The following is a 26541-nucleotide window of genomic DNA, read 5'->3' as shown; positions in this document are numbered from 1 at the left end:
AGAATTAGCATAATGAATATTGACGTTTCATTTGTTGTCAAGTTTTATTTTTCATAGAAGTACAATGAAGTAAAAATGTTAGCATGCAGATGAATAATTTTGACCAGGTTTATTAGAACATGATTGAAATAACCGTGTATTTAAGTCTCTGTGCAGCCATCTAGCATATAGCAATTTGAATGTGGAATAATACTGCTAATTTTTTGGCTATTTGATGCCACGTTTTGCTTTGTGATCAGGCAAATGAGCTCCATGAGAAATCCAGGTTGAAACTTCCATTGACTAGAACAGCACTAAAACCAATATCTAGTCCACCTAAAAATGATCCAGGAAGTTTTGGGTTATTAACTTGGTATTTTACAAGTGCATTTAATAAATCCGCATTCCAGACTTTTATAGTACCAAAACATTTTTATTTGAAAAAGAGGTGGATTAAAATATCCCTATTAGCCCTCTGTGATGCAAGCTGTTAGTTGTGCAGTTTGATTAATGGTACAAGTTATTTTACAGTAGAAGTCATTTCATTATTAATTGTTTGAAGTTTCTTTGAACTTGATTGAATACAAACAAATTTATCAAAAGGACTGCTCTGTCTGCCAATTCTTGTTTTTATGAATGCTGCTTAATTTTTTCTATAATTTGGAATGGTGGAAATTATTTCTGTATTTGTATACTAACTAATAGGCAACCTCTGTTTTTTTTCTGCGGCTGCTGCATTTTACATGGTATTTGCATTGGTAGTAGTAATGCATTGTGAAATTGAATACTTAAAGCTTTGTTTTTTTACAGGGATGTCATTGAAAGCAACATGGAGTTTATGGGATTTATTATTATGCAAAACAAACTAAAGCCTGATTCGTCCAATGTCCTTGAAGAACTCAGAAAAGCTAATATTCGCACAGTTATGGTTACAGGTAACTTTACATTTTGCCAAGATTTTAGTAATTGCCTTATAGAATTTTGAAGGCCTTTTATAACGACAGCAGCACAGAATTACTACCTACAAAATAAGTACCATGACCCCTTAAATTTTCAATAAGAACAGGAAACGTAATGTTTTGAAAGTCAGAGGCACGAAGAGCAAATGCCTTTCTCTCGATAGCCCTACACTGTCAATCAGTAAATAACAGTTTGCTGGACAGATTTAAAGGTTTGTGCCAGTATGTTTCTGTTTGAGAGCAGCTCTTCTAGCTGCCTGCTGTAATATTTGTGCTTGAAAGTGTAATGGAAGCGTTCTCACCATTCCAAGCTAACAGTTGTTACAATTATGAGGTTTATAAGATCTTTATCTTTAACTTAAGGGAAAATAAAGAGGATCATGTAACCTGTTCTAAGGTCTGCCTTACAGCAAACCTGGGTAATTAATTGTTGGAGATTAAAGGGGGCCCAGATTGTTTTCCTGGGTGGAAGGCGCAAGGTGTTTATACTTGAAAATCATGGTAGCAGCGTTAATGATGGATAAACTGTGAGTCTCTAAAGACCGAGAAAAATGTGAAATGTCAGGCTGTAAGCATTAGTGCTGTTCAGAAGGCTTTCGTTCATGTTCCAAATGGTCACTACACAAGATAAATGCATAAGATGTTGGGGGTGATATATTAGCATGGATATTGGACTGGCTAATTAACAGGAAACAAAGTTGGGATAAATGGGTCAATTTCAGGTTGGCAAACTGCAAAGAGTGGAGTGCTGCAGGGATCAGTGCTTATGGACTAATGGCAAGAAAAATAAAGTTCAGTTTGCCTTTCACCCTGTCTCTTAATCATCTTAGGTTTTGTAAACTTAACTGTTCTGAAGGAAAGTGACTTATTTTAAAGCACTCCAGGTTAGAAACTGTGTTAATATAGGACATAGGACTGAATGTTTAACAATTGACAATTGTTTTCTTTACACAATAACCTTTCTAGCTTCCAATTTAGTCATACATATGAGTACCACTGTAAGTTTTAAGTGCCAGGGAGTATGATAATTCTATACTTGGACTGCTCAACCATGACTGACTTTGCAACATTTGCTCTGTGATAGAACATAAAGATCCAGCATTGTGTCTCACAGCATTTGTCCTGTCATCAAACCATTAAACTAAAGCTTTTCATGACCTGAGACCATGTTGTGTTTCTCACATGTGAAAGAGCTGGTCACATGATGCACTCATGCCCTGCATTGACTACAGTTTAGCAGAATATTGTAATGCCCTGACTATGTTAGGGGTTATGAGTTTTAAACAAAAAGAATGTAGATTCAGATTAACAATAACTACCCGAATTCTCCCAAAAAATTCTAAGTGTCAAAATTGTGTGGAAGCGAGTAAGTTGCACTGTCTTTTTTCCAGTGGGAGTTTCAAAATGAATCTGTCATACTCTGTGCGCTGCAGAGTGCACTAGTGTGAATCACTCCAGAATTCAGAGTGGGAGCCTATCCCCGCCCGGGAGGCTGGCAACATAGTACTGAGCAGGCCACTGTGCGTGCACTGATCCATCAGCATCGAGATCGGCACATGCGCAGTGGCACTGCACTGCCGGCCTCCCAATTGTTGGCCAATCGGTTACTGAACAGCTCCAGCCTTCCACTCCATCATTGCCTGCTCACTGCCCCCCGTCTACATATGGCTCAGCCTTCCCCGCACCCCTCCCCGCAAGAATCGCTAATCACTGGCCTCCCTCCCTCTTCTACCAATCCCAGTGCAGAATGGCAATGGGACCTCCCACTGATTGACCCCCCACAGGCTCTATCAAGGTACCCCCTTGGCATTGGCGCTTTGCCCCCCCCAGAGGGCACCAATGCCCGACTCTGCGCCCTGCCCACCCCGAGTGCCCCCCTTCATTCCAACAGGGTAGGGCCGGTAGCTCCCCAAAAATGGAGAATTATGTGATCCTCAAATGGACCAGCAAAATCTGCAAGCAATTGTTGCCATGACATTTTAGGCCACTCACAAGGGTGTGAAGGAGAAACGCCGGTGTATTTCTTATTTGTGCATAGGATCAACACTGTCCCAGTTTTTATCCATCTGAGCATCCAGATTCAGTCACCAAAAATAGCTTGATGCTAATTCCTTTATCCAGACAATTCTAGGATGTCCTTCATGAAGTTGTTCTTCCACGCAGACTGGGAGAAATAATCGCTTATATTCCCCACAGTAGACATCCGCCTTGGACAGTCAACTCGAGCTTTCTTGGCACGTGTGGGAGCGATTTTCCCATCTGGTCCAGGAGATTTTAGCAGGGCCTCATGAGTGCTATCAGCGCTGGGCATCTGGCCACGAACCAGTGCCAGATTTGTGGCACTGTCAGCTCTGCATCAGAAATGGGCATGAAGCTGCATTACGCACTAAATGACTCAGTTAAACATTATTTAAATATGATTAGCAGGCCCGGAACTGAAATCTCTGGGCCCACTGGCCTCTCCCACCTCACTAGTATTTCATTCCACAAGAGTTTAAAGGAGCTCCCCACTAGCTAGCAGCCCAACCCACTGGAGTGGCCCCAGTCGGGGCCCTGAAGAGGGTCGTTGGTGGTGGGGGGGGTGCGAATGATGTCCCCTAGACATTGGCATCTTGGCGGTACCCCCCCCCCCAACGACCTTCTTCGGGGCCCCGACTGGGCCACTCCAGTGGGTCGGACTGCTAGCTAGTGGGGAGCTGCTTTAAACCCTTGTGGAATGAAATACTAGTGAGGTGAGAGAGGCTAGCAGGCCCAGAGATTTCAGTTCCGGGCCTGCTAATCGTATTTAAATAATGTTTAAGTGAGTCATTTAGTGCATAATACAGCTCCACGCCCATTTCTGATGCAGAGCTGACAATGCCACAAATCTGGCACTGGCTCATGGCCAGACACCCAGCGCTGATAGCACTCATGAGGCCCTGCTAAAATCTCCTGGACCAGATAGGAAAATCGCTCCCACACGTGCCAAGAAAGCTCGAGTTGACTGTCCAAGGCGGATGTCTACTGTGGGGAGGGGGGCTGGGGGGCGGTGTATTGCAGGGGTCACAGAGCTTGCCAGCTCAAATCACTGGCCAGCAGTGCGGGGCCATTGCGCATACACCAATCTCGGCACTGACAGATCGGTGCATGAGTAGCCCGGTCAGTGTACTGATTTAAGTCTCTCCAGTGGGAATAGTCCCGCCTCCTGAAATTTAATGATGTTCACACTGGTGGCATCTGCGGTGCACAGTGTGTGGGCAATTCTTCTTTGAACTCCCACTGAAATTGGTTTCAACAGTTTGAATGTTTTTGGGAGAATTGTGGTGATGGTTTCACCATCAAATCATGTGTCAGCTCTTAAAGTATTTGCAACCACTTAAATATATAACAAAATCATATTGGGTTAATTGATTAATAAGCACAACTAAACAACAAACTAAGATTGCATTTCAGATGCAAACATTCGAAAATTGATTTGAATATTACATATTCTAATTCAAAACATTAAATGGACGCCAGTTGATGTGTATTGTACAGGTGCATGAGAGTAGGGATGGGTATTTACTGACAGTGTTAAGTTTTTTCTTATTTGATACATCATTTTTTTAAACAAAAGCTTTGTTTCTAAATTTGAAAACAGCAAAATGAAAAATGGGGTGGATTTTAATCTATGATGTTAAAAGTAAAGATTCTTTTATATATTCATGATTTAATTACACTTTGTGTTCTCCAGGGGATAATATGTTAACAGCTGTTTCTGTAGCCAGAAACTCTGGAATGATTTTACCTCAGGATAAAGTGATTATTGCTGAAGCTCTACCTCCAAAAGATGGACAGGCTGCAAAAATACATTGGCTGTATGCAGATAGTACTTCAAGTTATCCTGACATATCTAGTGCAGCCTCAGAGGTATGAGACCTTTTTTTTTAGCTGATGAACAAAATGTATGAAGTATTCTGTGTGAATTTCAATTAAATAATAAATATAGAATAAAGGAGGAAGAAAAATCTATGTGTTCACAGCACATTAAGCATAACATAATTCTAAAATGATTTTAATTAGACAGTTTTGGCTAATGTTGTTAATATATGGTATATTGGAGGAGGATATTGAATTAACTGCAGGATTGGAATTGGTTCCAAAGAGAAAGAGCACTCAAGCTGGGTAAATCTTTAAGACATGCACCCTAAACTTGGAACGAAATTAGGGAGAAGATAGCAGAGGCTTTTATAATAAGGACTAAACTTACAATTTCTGGTGGGGTCAGGAATGCGTGTAGCATTGTGATATAGTGGTGCTTCTGAGCCATCCCAGGTGTTTCTTAGCACAGAGTTGATCACCATGGCACAAATCATTACCTTAACAAGACTGAAAATAGCCATGCACAGTAATTGTTGTCAGTATCTTGGGGGATACATTAAACCTTGGCTAAGTTTTTGCAGGGGTTTAGAATGAGAAATGTAATATAGCTAATGTTTGATTTACAGGTAGCCCTCAGACTTGGAACACAATTGGTTCCTGCAAATCATATCGAAACTGACATTCCCGTAGGAACGATGTTAAAATTTCTCCTCTCCAACATAGTTTATCTTCAATATTTTTGTTAATGATTTCACACTTTATAACTCATTTTTGGGATTTTGATAGGGTGACGACGAGTCTTTTTGGGCTTAATTGCTGACTGCTTTTATGAATGGGAATCCGTGCCCCCAACCCTAGGGAACGTCCCATGAAGGGCAACCTCCAACCGCTGTGTGTTTTTACTTCGCCGACCCAGGGAATTCAGATCTTGTTGCCATCTTCGGTGCCATTAACAGAGCTGCCAGATTGAAGGGTGTCAAGGCCTGGATGGTCTCCAGAATCCAACACCCAGGATTCCAGGTCCATTCTCTGCCTGAATTGGATTTGCAGTTTCAGAGTAAAAGGCACACGACCGCAGGCACCAGAATCTCATTGGTGGGATTGGTAATCAATGGGAAAACTGTCAGCAGGGCAAGGCCATATTTTTACCAGCAAATTGGAGGGAACTTTCTCTTCTCCAGGCTTGTTCATGGTCAACGACCCGATATTTAATCAAAATATAAAAGATGAGCTGTGCAGAACATCGATGTGCATGTATGAGTCTTTGAGTTTGTTCACCTGCGTGGTGTTGTAAAGTTGAAAGCGACGTTGTGAAGTCAAAGTAGTGTGTCAACTTATAAACGTTGTGTCATTCATCATAACTCAAATGTCATAAAGTCGAGGACTGCCTCAATGATGATCTTCGTTTGTTATAGTAAAAGTCTGAAAAACAAAATGTTGCAAATCTGTTTATTTCTGTTAGTTGTTTGGAAAATTCAGCTCTATTTAAAAGTTATTGCCTCTGAAGGGATCATAAAGTTTACTTATGAAACAAGGCTAGATAGGAATGTAAGCTGTGAGGAAGACACAAAGATAATGCAAAGAAAGGCTAAGAGGATGAGCAACAAGTTGACAGATGGAGTATAACGTGGGGAGTTATGAGGTTATTCTCTTGGGTAGTAAGAACAAAAAAGCAGAGTATTTTTTTAAAGTTGTGAAACGTGTAAATGTAGATGTTCAGAAGGACTTGGGTTAACTCAGACAAGGAACACAGAAAGTTAGCATGCAGGTACCATAAGTAATTAGGAAGGCAAATAACATGTTAGTCATTATTGCAAGAGGGTTAGAATACAGGAATAAGGAAGTCTTGCTACAGCTGTGACGGCTTTGGTGAGACCACAACTAGGGTACTGCATGCAAGTTTTGTTTTCAAATTTAAGGAAAAATATACAGATGTGTGAGAGGCAATGCCGCAAATGTTCATTAAATTGCCTTTTAGAACAACACTTTTGTCTTGTGGTGAGATGCTGAATAAAATGGGCCTGTTCTCTGGAGTTTTGAAGAATGAGAGGTTATCTCATTGAAGCATACAAGATTCTGAACAGGCATGAAGGATTAGACTCTAAGAGATTGTTTCTCTTGACTGGGGAATCTAGAACATAGGGGCATAGCCTCAGGATAAGGGAATGATGCTTTAAGCCTGAGATGAGGAGAAATCTTTTCACAAAAAGGATTATGAATCTTTAGGAATTGGAGTCTGATTGCCAACCAATCAGCACTCTCTTCCCGTGGGTATAAATTGTTGTTTTTCCTTTAGATTGGTGTTCTTGCAAAGTGTCCTGATGAGTGCAAGACAAAAGCTTCGACATAAATCTTTTTTTCAGCAATACTAAAGTTCTGTGTTACCAACGACCATTTGAATTCTCTATCCCAAAGGATTATGGATATATGGATACTGTTGACTATATTTAAGACTGGGATTTACAAATCTTTGGGGCCTCAGGGAATCAAGGGATATGGTGAACAGACAGGAATGGTGAGTTGAGGCCAAGGATTAATGATGATCATTTTGAATGATGGAGCAGCATTGAGGGGCTTTTTGGTGTAACCAGCTCTTATTGCTTATGTTTTTGTTTTTAAATGAAGAGCTTAATAGAGGTTTTTAAGATTATGAATAACTTTCATTGTGAATAAAGAGAGTATTTCCTTTGTTTCAGGAATGAACGATGAGGGGTTATTAATTTAAAAGTATCACTGAGTAAGGAGAGAAGCTAGGATAATTCTTTTTACGGAAAGGGAACATGGTATGCAAAATGACAATGAATGTGTGACATAACTTTTGTATCTTGCAAGGAAAAATTGGACATAGGTTGGAAGCACAAAATAACACAGGATAATGGGGAGATGTGGATTAGTGAGAGTAATTTTGGACTGCTCTGGCAAAGAGCCAGTGCAGATACGATAAGTCAAAATTGATGTTTATTTTGTATTACTTTCTTTTTCCAGATTATCAATATTGATGTGGAAAATGAAGGCTCTGGAGATGGTCTTCATGAGATGAATCACTACCACTTTGCAATGGATGGCAAATCTTTTTCTGTTATATCTGAACATTTTCAGGATCTGCTTTCAAAAGTCAGTAAATGGCATCTAATGTTAACTGAATAATTTTGGCTACAGATATTCCTGTCCATATGCAACTAAAATGTTCTTCCATTTATCTCAGTTGGTACTAAATGGGACGGTATTTGCTCGCATGGCTCCTGATCAAAAGACACAACTGGTAGAAGCATTTCAAAATGTAGAGTAAGTACTAAATGACTATTACAAATTGGAAAATATTAGCATTATAACAACTGTATGTACATTTATACACCTGTGTTAAATCTCAAAGCTAAATTTGTTTGCCAGCTTAATTTTGTTGTTCCCATTTTATGAGCACAAGATCAAAAAATAGCCATGTATTTCTTTCCTTGAAAACTAAATTACATTTTATAATAATTTTCAGGACCTTCAAACATTCTAAGCACTTTGTAATGAATGAAGCACATTGAAGAGTAGTCAGTTGTTGTATGGTAGGAAGCATGGTAGACAATTTGCTAATGGCAAACTCACAAACGACAGTGTAATAATGGTCATGTTATCTGTTGTGTGTTGTTGATTAAGGGGTAAGTATTGGCCAGTGCATTAGGGATAACTCCCCTGATCTTTGAAAATAATACTATGGTTTCTTTTACGTTGACCAGAGCAGTTAGGCTGGGCCTTGATTTCAGTCCCGCACTGAGTGTCATCCTTTATTTTTGTGCTCAAACCTTGGGGTGGAACTTCAACCCACATCCGTGTGACTCAGAGGTGAAAGTGCTTCCTTTTAGAATCATCTGTTTCAGAAACATTTTAATCATTATTTTTAATTGAACAAATATATATATACAATCAAAATCTTAATATCAAAATAGAAAAAGTTAGCAACAATTTCAAAGTTTATACTGTATTTGTTTGAGGCTTATCAGTGCTACAGATGAAGTAAAGTTTTTAAAGTTTTCTCATTGAAGAGTAACATTTAATCCCTTGCTTGTTTTTCTGACAGTTATTACGTGGGAATGTGTGGAGATGGTGCCAATGACTGTGGTGTAAGTGTTTCTTAATTTTTGGATTGCCAACATTCCTGTCTATTTGGGCAATGTGTAAACAAATGTGTGATTTACAGGCACTAAAACGAGCACACGGTGGCATCTCATTGTCTGAATTGGAAGCTTCGGTAGCATCACCATTCACATCAAAGACTCCAAATATTGCATGTGTGCCAAACCTCATCAGGTAACTTATTTATTTAACCATAAGAACGTCAGGATATTTAATCAGTAATGACTCCTTTTGTTTCAGTGCTGTATGTCACATATCTTCTAATCTTGTTTTAAATTACAATTGTTGTAATCATTTCCTAGAGTTCTGTACTGTTTGATAAAACTAAATATCTTACCTATCTCTTGTGTTATCTATAGTTTTTTTCAGTATATTTCTTGCTTCTGTATTTTATCTTTTTCATTTATCATGTCTCTTGGTAAAGATAAGAAAGTTGTTTGGCTTTTGCATATATACTTCTACACTGCCTCTGTATCTGCAAACTTCAACATTTTATTAGCTTTGTTGATCGCTGATTCATGGATATGTTAAGCAACAAATCTACTAAAACATCTTGATCTCTCTTTCCCTTATTTTTAATTACCTTGATATCATTCACGGAATATTTACTTTGTGCATTTCTTTCTTCCTATGTGCAGTACTGTGCATTTGCTTCTACTGAGTTTCATTAGCCATTTTATTCATCCATGCATTTTATCCAATTAATTTTGTTCATATCTGCTGTGGACATTAATCTTCTCCCCTTCTTGATTTTGAGTTCCATAAAAGCCATCACCTTCTATTAAAGATTTAATCAACATGATCTATTCCTTTTGATCTCCAATTTTTTAATGCACACATTTTTCCAGCACTTAACTTTTTATAAAGAGCTAAACAATATCAATGACTTTTGCATGTTTTTAATAATGAGGTTAAGCAATTTTTTTCCTAGTATTTTTGAAGTTTGTTTATTTGATACTGTCATTTGATTCTGGGCTCGTTATTTAAGCAAATACCTGCTAACATTTACGTTCTCTGATCTTAACATTGTGAGACTGGCCAACTTATCCCACTCTGATCCATTTTATGATTAATTAAAACAAATTTGGATCCGAGTCATACCACATAGCAAGGAACTTTGCTTTGTTTCATATGGTAATGCCTCTCCTAATATGTAAGCTTCAATAGTGGTGCTATCCTCCACTTCTGTATACTTTACAAAACATAATTTGCTCATTGAAATAATTACTAAGGATATTCTAAAATGATATCCAGTATAAAATTTATCTTACTTGTATTTAATTTAGTGATGAACGGCTGCAATTCACTTTGTGAACCATAATTGAAGTTAAAAAAAATTATTTCATATTAAGATGACATTTTGCTAACTATTTAGATGAAGATTAAGTTTTTTTATTTTGTCAAGCAGGGAAGGACGTGCTGCTTTGATGACATCATTCTGTGTATTCAAGTTCATGGCCTTGTACAGTATAATCCAATATCTGACTGTTACGTTACTATATTCTGTAAGTATTTAATTTAGCTTAAGATATGTTTGAGCATTAAGTTGTTAATATAAATTAATTAAATTCATATTGGCTATATTCATTTTCAATGATTATATTTCAATTTAACTTGTATAATTTACCTCTTTACTCACTTATAGATGCTCAGTAATCTTGGAGATTTGCAGTTTCTTTTCATCGACTTGGCTATCATTCTGTTCATTGTTTTTACTAGTGAGTATGGTAAAACTATTTAGCAAATGTATTTCTACAAAGTACGCTTCTTATTATATGGTGAAATAGCTCAGAAACTAGAAAATACTTGAATTAATATTGAGAACGTTAAAAAATATTTTGATGGATGTGCGTTATTCACAACTTCATTATTAGATCATAGAACCCTACAGTGCAGAAAGAGGCCCTTCGGCTCATCGAGTCTGCACTGACCACAATCCCACCCAGGACCTACCCCCATATCCCTATATATTACACCCACTAATCCCTCTAACCTACGCATCCCTAGACACTAAGGGGCAATTTCTTAGCATGGCCAATCAACCTAACCCACACATCTTTGGACTGTGGGAGGAAACCAGAGCACCCGGAGGAAACCCACGGAGACATGAGGAGAACGTGCAAACTCCACACAGGCAGTCACCCGAGCTGGGAATCGAACCCAGGACCCTGGAGCTATGAAGCAGCAATGCTAACCACTGTGCTACCGTGCTGCTGAATTAATGGGGGCAAATTCAGATATTTTGCTGTGATTTTAGTAAAATAGATGAATGAGTAACCATCAACTGTTCTGAACTGAAAACTGTCAATGGGGATTATAATATAATGAATTATCTGTGCATTTTTCTTTTAGCAGACACATTTCAAATTAAATTAGATTTCCATCTACTTAAAGCAGCTTAGTAGTGATTGTACTCTGACTTCTGATTCAGAAGGTTGCTAATTTAAATCCTCTCTGGACACTAGACAAAAAAGATTAAGCTAAGACTTCAGGGTTGTATTGGGGGATTGCTGCCCTGTCAAACGTGCCATCTTTAGGCTGAAATGTTAAATTGAGATCTTTGACTGCCCTGTTGGGTGAAGGTGATGGATCCCATGGCATTATTCATAAAAGAGTAGGGAATGTATTCTAATAGAAGTGTACAAGGTAGCAAATTGTATGAAAACGGTGAATGTGGAAACCAGACTTAAATTTAAAGAATAGAGTTAGACATAATGGGCAGAATTTCACAAGAATGATTCTAAGTGTCTAGCTAGCATAAAAATGGAAGAATTCCTGATCCGTTTTTTGGGTGCGATTTCATACCCAATCTTATGTAATTAGTCATTGAAAATATGGGCTCGACTTTTTCTAGCTGCTGCAGGCAGTGGATGAGGCTTAATTCACCAGCCAGCCTGCAGAGTGAGCTATTGCACAGACACAGCCTCTATTTCTGCACATGCGCAATAGCAACTGTAAAGGAATTTATTGCGCATGTGCAGACAGCTGATTCTGCAATTTCAACAGGAGGGGTCTGACCGACAGACAGGGGTAGCTGTTACAGGCAGCCTCACAACCCCTTCACAATTGCAGGGGCCTGTGGCCGATCGCAAGCCTCACACTGCATGGATATGTACCTTCTGCCGCCCTGACTGTTAGCACCCCCCCAGGATCCAATTGTCTGCAGAGTGGCAGCATCCCCCACCTTCCCTGGTCTGATTGCAATGCAGAGTGTGCAGCGATCATGATCCTGCCAAATTACCCAGGGTGTGATCCTAATTACTTGGTTCTCGCGCAATTTTACAGCTCACTCCATCCATCACGGGGTGGGGTGAACCAATAAAATCCTGGCCCATCTATTCAAATTAGTAAAAGGCTATTTTAAAACCAAAATCAGAAGGAAATTCTTAACACAGAGTAAACCATGTGCTAAATGGACTTTTGCATAGAATAGTAGTGGAAGCAGATCCCTAAGAATTGTTTTAAGAAATATTTGAGTGTTATTGGGATCTCTGTAGAAACTGATAACTTTTAATTTGAATGTGCTGAAAGAATGACATGGTTTCATGTTTTAAAGCTGCATCAAATAACTACAATTATCTCTTTTAGGCAATTTATACTTAAACTGTAGAAATAAATAATTCCTTGTACTTATTACACATCACACTTTTCACAGTTGCAGTTCCTAAAACAGTCACATTGTAGCTTTCTTCTTCTGACTCTAAGCTAGGCAAATCTTCCAACCTCTTATAACTCCATAAACCTGATCCTCAATCCAAGTCTGAGTTCTATGTACCATCTGTGAAGTGAATAATAGAATCTGCATTTTCCCTGCACTGTAGGGAAAAATAGTACAGAAGAGTACAAACAATAGTAAGACATCCTTTTTCCCATAATTGTGGAATGTTTCATTGACAGATGTAGAGGAAAATTTATTATTCTTTCTGTTTTATTTAGTGAGTTTGAATGCTGCATGGAAAGAACTGGATCCACAGAAACCACCATCTGGCCTAATTTCTGCTTCACTAATATTTTCGGTGCTCTCCCAGATTTTTATCAGTGCTGTGTTCCAGACAACAGGATTTCTTATGGTGAAGCAGCAAACCTGGTATGAAGTATGGACTCCAAATTCAGAGTAAGTGCAAAAACCATTACATTCTGGGGGATAAAAGTTTAAAGCAGTGATAATATCACAAGACTGGTGATCCAGCAGTCCATCTCTGGAGATGTGGGTTTGAAATAATGGTGACAGTGACAACCATCTTTGATTGCTATAAAACCCATTGCTTCACTAATATCCTTTTGGGAAGGAAATTGACCATCATTTTCTGATCTGGCCTACATGTGACTCTAGATCCACAGCAACAAGATTGACTCTTAACTACTCTGAAATGGTCTAGTAAGACACTTACTTCAAGGGCAATAAGAATTAGTAACAAATTCTGACCTTCCCAGCAAAGCCCACATCCCACAAAAGAATAAAATTTCTCCACATAATGTATTTATGGAGTAAGGATCCAAAACTGCACGACTGTTCTAAAGGCATCACTGCCTCCTGTGGTGTTTTGCCCATGTTATTGTTTTATACTAGAGCTTTCACCATAATTACCAGTAGGCCACTTTACTGTGGGTGTGTTTTGGACAAACTCTAGTCTGCCCTTGTTTATTGTTTATGTGCACATCCATGTGGCATCATTGGATAGTGATCAAGAGTGCGATCACTTGGGGAATTTTCTCCTCTGAGTTAGGAACATGGAGAATAACTGTCATTGCAGTTTCTGCCTTGGCTTTTTAGCTGATTATTTATAAATGCACCAGCAAAGTGAAGACATCAGTAAAGCCTGATGGTTAAAAGAGCTAATTCTGTATCAGACTAAGGACTGTGTGAGCAGCAAAGAACAGGCACGGGAGTTGATTGTACAGTGGATGTTGCTATGCTCTGAATAGTCAGCGATTGAACACAGACCCCTGCTTCTCTTGCTCCAAGAAAATTACAACCGCTGAGAGAGATATGACTTTTCAGCATTTGTGACCAAAGAGACAGTCACTGAAATCTTGCTACCGTTCATGCCAACAGGATTTTACAATCCCGTCAATAGCACACCCTTGCCATGGGTTTCCTAGCAGCAAGGGATGTGTTCAATGGAAAACCCAATTGACAGTGGCAGGACCATAAGCTCCCACTGCCAGTGCGTGACACACCATCTCCCTCTGCAGCGAAACATGCTGTGGCCTGGGAGAAAATTCCTATTCATCGATTGATTAGTGGCTGTCCTTTGAGTATGTGACTGGAAGCATGATTAGTACCAGATTAGTATATCTATATAAGAAGGAGAGATTCAGAGACATCATCAGCAGTAACCCATGATTAGCATCGCAAAAGAAACAGCAAGACCCCGGAGATGATCTTACAAAACAAATTCTAAGTGTTGAAAGAGTGTAAAAATGAGAGAGAATCATGCCTTTTTTGGGCGAGTTAAACGAATCTTACCTCACTCTGAGGAAAATAAATGAAGCCTGATCTATTTTCCACCAGCAGAAGTATGGAGGCATCTAAGGTTGCCGGAAAGCCGACTGCTGATACCAGGGGGCGCAATTGCACATGCACAGATCACTCTATCTGTCAGTCACCTTCCCAGCCGATCCCCTCCACCCCCAGCTATTGCAGCCCTCTGCGGCTGATTCTACCCGCCCCCCCGCCGTAGGTTACTTCATGTATAACGAAGTAAAAACAGAAGTTGAATACTTTGTGTATAATGAGGTTTGATGATTGGTGTGCAAAAGTTTGTGTAGTAGAGTTTGATACTTTTGAAGTAAGTTGCTGGAGTACAACAAAGAAATGCGTTGTACAGTAATTTGAGGGTTTGAGTGTCTTTGTCCGTGGCGTCAGTTGACCAGAATTTGAGGGCAACAGCTTACTCAACACATTTTGAGAATTAACCTCCTCCTTTCTGGTCATATGTATCACATAGCCATTAAATTCAATAACTGAAGAATCAGAAGCATTTGTTTCAAATGCATTGATCAGATTTATAATTGCTGGTTTAGCAGAATATTATACAAGCCAGCTTGAGTTTTGAGCAAAATTAAGTGTTTGACTGTAACTTTTTATTCTCATTCTTTTTAACTTTTAAAGTTCTTTTAATTCGCTCCTCCTGAAAGTGAACAAATTTAAAAAGATATGTCTTTGCTTACTGCAGTAGCCATTCAGTACTTCATATTATTTACTGTCCTTCATGCACGAGCTTGGATTATGAGCAAACACATTCTAGTTGCCATCAAAGGAAAGGGCCCCATCATTGATTAATGTTCATTGGGCATGCACATGTACAAATTTTCAGCAAAGGCCATTGGACAGTAGTTTGGAATGAAAGGACAGTTGATTTGTTTTGGGCCAAATTTTATAATTGTTTTTGCATGATTGCACATTTTGGCTTCTACGCTTGCCTACGAATAACTACACTTTAAAACAGTAACCTAAACACTTTCAATTGGTCATGAAGCATTTTTGAATATCTTAGTTTGGAATTAATCAAATCAAATATTTCAGTATGGAATCTGGATAATTTATTTCTTTGATCTTCCTATTATTACAAAGAAAAATCAACATTAGCATTAGAATATTATGGTTTACATTACTCAGTCAGTACCATGTTCTTTTTGAGCCATTTAGTATCGAAGGTAATATAATTTTTATAATTTTATTACAGTGCCTGCAGTTCATCAAAAACAAACTTAACACTGGGAAACAATACTTATCCTCACGATGAGAAGAATATCAAGAACTATGAAAATATTACAGTGTTTTTCATCTCATGCTTTCAATACCTCATTGTAGCCATTGTGTTTTGTAAAGGAAAACCATTTCGACAACCTGGTTATAAAAACTGTAAGTTTATTCATATACTTTAAAATGGTTTAGGTTTCACCCAGTGAGCTTCACAACAGTGTACTTCCTGCTAGCCAGGGGAGTGTTTATGTTGAGCCTAAGAATCAGAAATTTAATAGGAGAAGCTAGGGGATTATGTTACACTTCCTTTGTTGGATTTCTTCCTTCTGTAGAAATCTGCAATTGTCTGCAATACTTACCATGGGTTTGAATATGTTCTTATAAGTGGAATTGTTTACTTTGCAGTTTTAAACTCTCATTGTCTAGACTAATTGCAAATTTTTATGATTATCTTTTCCTAAAATTTCAAGCTTCTTTCATCACCATGTCAACAAAATTTATCCCAAGATTATTTTGTTGTTACAAGGGGAAGATGGCAGAGTAGTGATAATGTAACTGAACCAGTAGCCCAAAGGCTCATGCTAATGCTAGTGATGTTAATTGAGCAGCAGTCTGCTGGTGATGCGTTGTCCCCATCAATTTCTGCCACAACCTCCTTTTCTTTTTTGAAATCATCTCATGAGACTCTCTAGCGTTGTCCTGCTGCAAGTCCAAAGCTTGCTGTTGTGAGATATTGTGTACGCTACAACAATTTTACACCCTGAAGAGTGCCTCCAGAATTGTCTAGGCACTTGCAGTGCAACTTCAGCATGTTGATGGATCATTCCATTATACACCCGTTGATCATATATAATTCATTGTATCGTTCCTTGAACATAGAACATAGAACATAGAACATTACAGCGCGGAACAGGCCCTTCGGCCCACAATGTTGCGCCGACCAGTCCTATTTTTAAAAAAAAACATTGACCCACTAATCTAAACCACTCCTTTTTCGTCCATAAACCTATCCACCAATCTCTTAAACGCCCCCAAACTAGGCGCATTTACAACTGCAGCAGGCAGGGCATTCCAGTCCCTCACCACCCTCTGGGTAAAGAACCTACCCCTGACATCCGTCCTATAACTACCCCCCCTTAATTTAAAGCCATGCCCCCTCGTGCTAGATTTCTCCATCCGAGGAAACAGGCTATCACCATCCACCCTATCTAAACCTCTAATCATCTTATATGTTTCTATAAGATCCCCTCTTAGCCGCCTTCTTTCCAGTGAAAACAACCCCAAATCCCTCAGTCTCTCCTCATAGGACCTCCCCTGCATACCAGGCAACATCCTGGTAAACCTCCTCTGCACCCTCTCCAAAGCCTCCACATCCTTCCTGTAATGTGGGGACCAGAACTGCACACAGTACTCCAAGTGCGGCCGCACCAGAGTTGTGTACAGTTGCAACATGACGCTGCGACTCCTAAATTCAATCCCCCTACCAATAAACGCCAAGACACCGTATGCCTTCTTAACAACCTTATCTACTTGATTCCCAACTTTCAGGGATCTATGTACACATACACCTAGATCCCTCTGCTCCTCCACTCTATTCAAAGTCCTCCCGTTAGCCCTATACTCAACACATCTGTTATTCCTACCGAAATGGATTACCTCACACTTCTCCGCATTAAACTCCATCCGCCACCTCGCGGCCCAGCTCTGCAACCTGTCCAAGTCACCCTGCAAACTTTGACACCCTTCCTCACAATCTACCACACCTCCGACTTTGGTGTCATCAGCAAACTTACTAATCCACCCAACTATACCCTCATCCAGATCATTAATAAAGATTACGAACAGCAGTGGCCCCAAAACAGATCCCTGAGGCACACCACTCGTAACTGAACTCCATGATGAATAATTACCATCAACCACCACCCTCTGTCTCCTATCTGCTAACCAATTCCTGATCCAAGTACCTAAATTACCACCAATCCCATACATCTGCATTTTCTGCAGAAGCATACCATGGTGAACCTTATCAAACGCCTTACTAAAATCCATATATACCACATCTACTGCCTTACCCCTATCCACCTCTTTGGTCACCTTCTCAAAGAACTCAATAAGGTTAGTAAGGCACGACCTTCCCGCTACAAAACCATGCTGACTATCTCTAATCACTTCATTACTCTCCAAATAACTATAAATCCTATCCCTAATAATTCTTTCTAAAACCTTGCCCACTACAGAAGTAAGACTCACTGGTCTATAATTCCCAGGGAAGTCTCTGCTCCCCTTCTTAAACAATGGGACAACATTCGCTGTCCTCCAATCATCCGGTACTATACCAGAGACCAACGACGACCTGAAGATCAGAGCCAGTGGCTCTGCAATCACCTCTCTTGCCTCCCATAGAATCCTAGGGTAAATCCCGTCAGGACCAGGGGACTTATCTATTTTCAACCCTTCTAGAATATCCAACACATCCTCTGTATCAACTACAATACTTTCTATTTTACACCCCTTCACCCCAGTGACCTCCTCAGCTACATTCATATCGTCCTGTGTGAACACCGAAGAGAAATAATGGTTCAATGCCTCTCCAATCTCTTCCGGTTCCACACACAACTTCCCCCTACTGTCTGTAACTGGCCCTAATCTTGCCCTGACCAACCTTCTATTCTTGACATACCTATAGAACGCCTTAGGATTCTCCTTAATCCTATCAGCCAAAGTCATCTCATGCCCTCTTCTAGCCCTTCTTAACTCCCTCTTCAACTCCCTCCTAGCCAATCTAAAGCTTTCTACTGCACTACCCGAGCCCTCAAGCCTCATCCGAACATAAGCCTCCTTCTTCTTCCTAACCAACAAATCAACTTTTTTCGTGCACCACGGTTCCCTAGCCCTACCAATTCCTCCTTGCCTGACAGGGACATACCTATCACAGACCCACAGTAGCTGCTCCTTGAACAAACTCCACATTTCAGACGTTCCTAGTCCCTGTAATCTCCTAGTCCAACCAATGCTTCCTAATTCTCTCCTAATGGCCTCATAGTTACCCTTCCCCCAGCTAAAACTACTGACCCGAGGTTCATGCCTATCCCTTTCCATCACTAAGGTGAACGTAACCGAATTGTGGTCACTATCACCAAAAAGCACACCAACTTCCAAGTCTAGCACCTGGTCTGGCTCATTTCCCAGCACCAAGTCCAATATAGCCTCACCTCTAGTTGGCCTATCTACATATTGAGTTAAAAAACCTTCCTGCACACTTTGAACAAAAACTGACCCCTCTAACGAGCTAGAGCTATAGCTATTCCAATCAATGTTAGTAAAGTTAAAATCCCCCATAACAATTACCCTATTACTTTCACTCCTAACCAGGATCGTCTCTGCAATCCTTTCCTCAACCTCTCTAGAACTTTTTGGAGGTCTATAAAAGACTCCCAACAGGGTGACCTCTCCTCTCCTATTTCTAATTTCTGCCCATACTACCTCAACAGACAAATCCTCATTAAACTTCCTCTCTGACACTGTGATATAGTCCTTGACCAATAATGCTACTCCACCCCCCCTTCTACCTCCTTCTCTACTCCGACTAAAGCACTTGTACCCTGGCACCTGCAACATCCATTCCTGACCCTGCTCTATCCACGTCTCTGAAATGGCCACAACATCAAAGTCCCAGGTACTGGTCCACGCTGCAAGTTCATCCACCTTATTGCGAATACTCCTCGCGTTAAAGTATATACATTTCAAACCTCGCTCCGCCCCACCCTCACAATGCCGTGCAATGCCATCCCCTTCTATGCCCCCCTCACTTTCACCCCCTCTACCCAGGATCCCACCCCCCCTCTGAATCAGTTTAAACCACTCCGCATAGCCTTCACAAATTTACCCCCCAGGATATTTGTTCCCCTCTGGTTCAGATGTATACCATCACTCTTATAGAGATCCCATCTTCCCCAGAATGAGCCCCAATTGCTCAAGTAATTAAACCCCTCCCTCCTGCACCATCCCCTCAGCCACAAGTTCAAACTTTCCCTCTCCCTATTCCTCTCTAAACTATCCCGTGGCACAGGCAAGAGTCCAGAGATAACCACTCTGTTTGACTTGGCCTTTAGTTTCCATCCCAACTCCATGAAACTCTGCTTAATATCCCCTTCCCTTAGCCTCCCTATGTCATGTGTCCCCACATGAATTATAACTTGGGGTTGATCACCCTCTCCCCTAAGAGTCTTGAATATCCTCTCTGACACATCCCGGACCCCAGCCCCTGGTAGGCAACACACCAGCCCTGAATCCCTACCCTTACTACCAACTCTCCTATCCGTCCCTTTAACTGTAGAGTCCCCAATCACGAGGCCCAATCTCTTGCATCCCCTAGACACCTGAGCTTTTACAATAGGCTCACCCCCAGAGACCTGCTCCCTCTGGCTATCCCCAGTTGATGCTTCCTCAACTGTAGCCTCCAGGACCGAAAACCTATTTTGGAGGGGAACAGCCCCAGGGGATTCTCCTCCCACATGCTTCTTTCCCCTCCTCTTTACATTGACCCAAGACTGATTACTAGGAGTGACTATTTCCTTAAAACTCCTATCAATGTCTCTCTCAGCCTCACGAATTATGCGGAGCTCATCTAATACCACCTCCAGCTCCTTAACACGCTCCTCCAGAAGCTTCAATCTAAGACACTTCCTACAAGTAAAATCCCCTGAAACACTACTGGATTCCCTCACCACATACATCCCACAGGAGATGCAGCACACTGCCCGAACTGCCATCCCTGAAACAGGTAACAGCAAAAAAAAAGTAAAAAATAACAAAAAAAAAACTTCCCCACACTTATAATTAGGTTAGAGGAGGTGGGAGGGTGGGATTCTCTACTAGTGTTGAGTCTCTGATTGATGTGCTCAGCACATTTAAAGCCTCATACCTAAGTAGCCAGCTGGTAAGTCAGCTTCAGGGCACAAAACGATAGAGACAGTGGACAAATCATCATGGCAGTTGCCTGAGAATCTTATACATACCAAACTAAAAGTCATCTTGTGGTGCACACCAGCTACACAATGGAGTGAAATGGAAGCCCTTGATGTTAATGTAAATTCCTGAGTGATTGGGTGCCTTAATTTTCACATGTCAGCAGTTGATGATGCACTTCATCTGTGGAAAGCCAGATAGACCCATAAACACAAGTGTCCATGCATTCTGACTGGCTTGATCGGTGGCAAAATTGACAGAATTGATGACTCCGGAAAAGAAGTCAACAACCATCCATCTTCTGCATTTGTTTTCTATCAACTAACTCTCTACCAAGCTCCAGCCCTACAACCCTTCAAAAGTTTTACGTTCCTTTAACCTCCTGTTCAATAAGTTACTTGTTTCAGCCCATCATTGGATGCCATTCCTTCAGCCATTTAGTCCCTAAGCAGTGCGATTCCCTCCCCAAACCTCTTCACTTTTTTGTCTCTTTCTCCTTTGAGACCAATCTGTTAGTCACCTGTCCTAATGTCTCATTTGCTCACTGTATGCTTATATGATGTGTCTTGTGATGTTTCACTGTGTTAAAGACACTATATAAATGCAAGTTGTTGTCAGAAATACATAATTTATTTTGTGTCAACAGATCCTTTCGTGGTCACAATGATACTTCTTTACACCTTTATATTTTTCATAATGATGTTTCCAGTTGAGGTGATTGATCAGGTTCTTCAGGTAAGAGTTATCAAACTCATTTAAATTCTGAATCGTTGAGTAGTTAGGGAGGATTGTATTATTTAAACTGACTTGAAACTATCATTTAAAGACAGCAGAGTGTTCCCTATTTCCTTCAATGAGATAATTATATTTTGCCAACCTTCATAAAATAATATATTGCCAATATTTTATCATTAAAAGCTGGTGTCACTGAACATCATGGTTAACATGTTTTCTGGGTGGATTAAATATTCAATATTTTGTGTTGGAAGCTGGACTAGGGTGGCATTGTTAATGAGCATTATTTTAATAAGAATTTACTGTGGTGAAATTGATTCTCTGGCTTTTGAAGATCATAATCAAATGAGTTTGGAAACTTGAATCATGAATTTGCAAACATGGAATACACTGAAATTGACAAAATGTACAAGTGCTTAGGAAGGCAAATCACACGGAGGTGGCGGTGTAATGGTATTGTAATTAGACTAGTAATCCAGAGACCCAGGGCAATGCTTTGGAGACCCAGGTTCATATCCCATGGCAGATGGTGAAATTTGAATTCAATTTTTAAAAATTCTAGAAGTCTAATGGTGACCATGAAATCTTTGTTATTTGTCGTTAAAACCCATCTGGTACACTAATGTCATTTAAGGAAGGAAATTTGCCATCCTTACCTTGTCTGGCCTACATGTGACTTCAGACCCTCAGTAATGTAGTTGACTCTTCAAGTGCCTTCTGAAATGACCTAACAAGCCGCTCAGTTCAAGTACAATCTGGGGTGAACAAGAAATGCTGATCCAGCCAATAGTGCCCATGTTCCTTGACTGAATAGAAAAAGAAATGGAATGTTGTCATTTATTGCAAGGGAATGGAATACAAAAGTAGGGATGTTTTGCTACAGTTGAAAGAGCAATGGTGGAAAACATATCTGGTTTACTATGTACAGTTTTGGTCTCCTTATTTAAGAATGAATATAAATAATGAGAAGAAATTCAGACAAGGTTCAATTGACTAATACCTTGGATTGGGGTAGGGGGAGTGGTAATCTTGGAAGAAAGGATTGGGGCACGCTGGGCCTGTAGCCACTGGAGTTTAGAAGATAGAGAGGTAATCTTTTTGAAACATAGAAGATCCTCAGATGACTTTATATGGATGCTGAAAGGATGTTCCCCATTGTAGGGGGAGACTGGAACTCTGGGGCACAGTTTAAAAATAAAGGGCCTTCTATTTAAGAAGGAAATGAGCATTTTTTTTGTTTCTGAGGGTCGTAAATGTTTGGAACTCTCTTCAGAAAGCAGTGGAGGCAAGGTCATTGAATATTTTTAAGACAGAGATTGATAGATTCTCAATTAACAAGACAGCCAAAGATTATCGAGGCGAGACAGAATGGAATTGAGGCCATAATCAAATCAGCCATGATGGAGCCAAATGGCTTACCTCGGCTCCTAATTTGTAAGTTCATTTTTATGTATGTTCAAATGGATATACTCCCTTAGACCAGTCTTTGGTTTAAATGTGATCCAGTAAAAACGTAAAACTGCACCTGCCCTCTGCACTCAATTGTCCTCAGTGCACCGTCCTGTTTGACAAGATTTTGATTGAAAACCCTGTGATGTAAAGTGTTATCCATCAGTACGGTCCACTAGCAGGGCTTTGCTGTGTTCCTCCAATGAAAAGATCTGGCAAGTAACAGCCTGACAAGAGAATTTTCTTAATAGTTATGGCTGCAGCCTAACAAGGAAGTCAGAAGTGCTGGATCCAGTTCTTGAAAATGAAGTGAGGAAATTGGAGCATATTTTAGTGAGAAAACATTTGAGAAACATTGTTACAATAGCATTTGGTCTAGAATAGTTCAGCAATAGTCATGAAACAATCAAATGTAAAAATACTTAATTAGATAGAGGGGTAATTTCACTAATTTGAAAGAATCTTGTCTGGATGAATTGGTAGACAAAACAGTAATTGAGCAACGGGCACAGTGTGAACACAAACACCTTCCCATGAGAAAGAAAGGAAAGGCATCCAAAGCATGTGTTTCCTTGTTGATCAGAAATATAGAGATAAAACTGAAACAGAAAAAGGAAGTTTTTGATAATTGTCTGGTTTGAAATACAGTAAAAAGCCAAGCTGAATACAAAAAGTACTGTGGACATCCTCAAAAATGCGAAGATAAGACCTGAAAATTAATACGGGTAATTGGTTGATATTGTGTATCTGGACTTTGAGAAGGCCTTCAATATAGTACCTCATAATAGATTGATGAGCAAAATTAAAGCCCAAAGATTGAAAGAACAGTGGCTGCAAAGATACAATTTTGTAGTAAAAACAAAATACTGTGGACGCTGGAAACCTGAAATGAAAACAAAAACACTGGAAAAGCTCAGCAACTCTGGCAGCATCTGTGCAGAGAAAAGTAGTTAATGGCTGAAATTTTCCAGCCTTTCACAGCAGCTAGATTGTCTGGTCCTGCTGCAGTGAATAGAATGGAGATTTGGCTGAGTGCCAAATTCTCTGTTCCCACTTGCAGTGGTGGCGGGGCATGATCAGCCAGGAAATTCTAGCCAATGTTTTAAATCCTAGCCATACAGAGTTTTTGCAGCATTTTTCTGTTTTCATTTTAGTTGTAATGTTAAATGGAAAACAGAGAATAATGATAAACAGTTGTTTTTCTGTGAGAAGAATACCATGATGTTCGTGAAGTCCTTTTAGATATATATTAATAATGAGGACTTGGGTATAATTACAATGTTTGCAGATGTCATAGAAGTTGGAAAACATTGAGGAGGAAATCAACAGACTTTAGGGGATATAAATGTACTGGTGACATGGGCAGGCACATGGCAGACAAAATTTAACATAGAGAAGTATGAAGTCATACCTTTTGAACGGAGGAGAAACTTCTTCACTCAAAGGGTGGTGAATCTTTGGAATTCTCTGCCCGTTGAAGTGGTGGAGGCTGCCTCGCTAAATATTTTTAAGACGCGGGTTGATGGGTTTTTGATAAGCGAGGGGATTAAGGGTTATGGGGAGAGGGCGGGAATGTGGAACTGAGTCATGACAGATCAGCCATGATCTTATTGAATGGCGGGGCAGGCTCGAAGGGCTAGATGGCCTACTCCTGCTCCTATTTCTTATGTTCTTATGTTGTGTTCTTATAAGAGAGGCATAGGCAATATATTTGAAACAATCATTTTAAATTGGAAGCAGGAGGAGAGAGACCTTGAGGGTATGTGTACAAATATTTAAATTGCAAAGGCTGCTAAAAAAGCATGTTTGAATCCTTGGCTTTGTTGAGAGATTCATAGAATACAAAAGCAGGCAAGTTATTCCAAACATTTATAAAACATTGGTTAGGCCTCAACTTGGATATTATATGCACCACACTTTAAGAAAGATATCACAGCAGGGGCAAGAGAAATGTACTGGAATGGTACAAGAGATCAGGAACTTCAGTTTTATGGAGAGATTGGAGAAGTTGGAATTATTAGAAAGAAGGTTAAGTTTGCAGAATCATAAATGGTTTTAGTAGAAAAAAATAAAGAATACTTGCATAACTGCACAATTATTGTAGCTGCATAGTTATCTCATTGCCATGAAATCTGCAGTATAAATGGAGCATATCAGCATCAAGGGGAACTGAATTAATTTAAAAGATTTCATGTTACAGTGATCCAAGAATGCATGGTGGCGACATTGGATGCAAATTAAATAATCCTTCTGTTACTATTAATCATCACATCGAGCAAAAAGATAACATGTCGTACACTTGTCACACTATTAGCTCTCATTTTTAGATTTGTGTAATCTCTCGTAATGTATTTAGAAGTAGCATTTTGATTGAGCCATTAAGAAAAAAAATCTAATGATTAAACTAAAATGTATTTGGCTTAATAGAAATAAGTTGAAAGTAAATTGAAATAGTTAATAGTAAAGCAGAATGTAATTATTTGTATTACTTTTCAGCTGGTTTGTGTTCCTTATAGTTGGCGGCTAACAATGCTCATTTTAATACTAGTAAATGCAGTTGTCTCTTTTGTAACCGAGGTAAGTAAATAATGCAATTTACAATGTACATCAATATTTCCCAATTGTAAATAGAAATGTGATTTTTTTTTTTCTGTTTCATTTCTCTGTTACAATTAAGTAAGCTCTCTGTTTTAAATTGGAATATCTCTGGCTATTTCACATAGCCTCCAGTTCTTCAAAACTGCTTTAGTTCTCTTCCCTTACTCAGTGCTGCCAAGTGAATTAATGCATATGAGAATTTAGCATTTTCAAGGCGATACAGTCATTGTTCAATTTTCCATTGTCTGTGAATAACCCACATTTAATATCAGTTTAGTGATGATCATGGCATACTTATACATATTGAATGGATGGGAATAGAAATAAAAAAAGTGCTTTTTATATTTGTTTACAAGAAATCCCCTTCTTCCCACTAAATTCCAAGCACAAAACACATTAGAAAATATCTGTAAAACGTTCTGTAAGTTTCAAGTCATTGAGTCAACGATACATAAAAAATTAACTTTCTTGTGTTTTCAAGCGGCCAGTCCCAAGGCCAGGCTAGGGTGACATCAATCGTTTCTATGTCTAGCATGTCGCAAAAATATAGTAGGCTTGAAGTGGAGCTCACATTATTAGGGGTGTAATGTGTCATGCATCAACATTGTGGGAGTGGTTCCTCTGTTCAAATTTATGATTATAGTCAGTACTGATACACTACAGGTATGGCCCAGGTGTAAAATGACAATTACAACTGTCAATTTTTTTCCATAACTGTGTCTTCTGTGTAACTATATAAGGCTAAGCATGAGTATTATTTATTTTGCAAGGTAAGTGGATGCTGCAATTTCATTCTTTTATATCATTGTTTTCTCAGTGACCAGATTAATTGGACTTTCTTGAAATAAATCTGACCCTCACATTCTGGAAGCTGTGTTTTCACCAATAATCTGCCTATTACAGAATTCTGTAACCTAATGGTAAACAATTGCCATATTTGGATGAATTTTTCTCTGGTTTAAAAAGAGATGGGGAGAAGTGGCTATAAAATACAATTCAATTTTGGTATTTTTTTGTACGACTGTTGTTGAATTTTTCTTGTATATTGCTGAAAAAGATGAGCTGTTGAAACTTTTCAGCTTGCAAATTTCAGATTCACAAGATTACCAACATTTTCTGCTAGGGGAAACAGGCAGAATGAGAGACTTCACTCAATTTTTCAACTTCTATGTTTTCACCATT

At 39.5% G+C, this 26541-nt stretch overlaps 1 protein-coding gene across 7 annotated transcripts in view; it reads left to right on the top strand.

Annotated features, from left to right (window-relative positions):
• The window catches only part of LOC145340999 (polyamine-transporting ATPase 13A3-like), a 131903-nt gene that overhangs the window by 92234 nt on the left and 13128 nt on the right, over window positions 1–26541 (top strand). For 6 of the 7 annotated variants that reach the window (XM_080185659.1, XM_080185660.1, XM_080185661.1 and 3 more), the window contains 12 exons: window positions 790–914; window positions 4651–4826; window positions 7764–7892; window positions 7984–8063; window positions 8845–8887; window positions 8965–9074; window positions 10309–10405; window positions 10546–10618; window positions 12837–13014; window positions 15590–15768; window positions 21224–21312; window positions 25258–25338. In XM_080185659.1, the coding sequence (XP_080041785.1) occupies window positions 790–914; window positions 4651–4826; window positions 7764–7892; window positions 7984–8063; window positions 8845–8887; window positions 8965–9074; window positions 10309–10405; window positions 10546–10618; window positions 12837–13014; window positions 15590–15768; window positions 21224–21312; window positions 25258–25338 (1360 nt within the window). The remainder of the gene's footprint in view (window positions 1–789; window positions 915–4650; window positions 4827–7763; window positions 7893–7983; window positions 8064–8844; window positions 8888–8964; window positions 9075–10308; window positions 10406–10545; window positions 10619–12836; window positions 13015–15589; window positions 15769–21223; window positions 21313–25257; window positions 25339–26541) is intronic. The other variant, XM_080185663.1, reaches the window with a different exon arrangement.

Source organism: Carcharhinus amblyrhynchos, chromosome 3, assembly GCF_965287045.1.
Source record: "Carcharhinus amblyrhynchos chromosome 3, sCarAmb.v2.hapA, whole genome shotgun sequence".
Lineage (NCBI taxonomy): Eukaryota > Metazoa > Chordata > Chondrichthyes > Carcharhiniformes > Carcharhinidae > Carcharhinus > Carcharhinus amblyrhynchos.
Note: the sequence above shows the minus strand (reverse complement) of the source record. Positions and strands in the feature narration are given on the sequence as shown.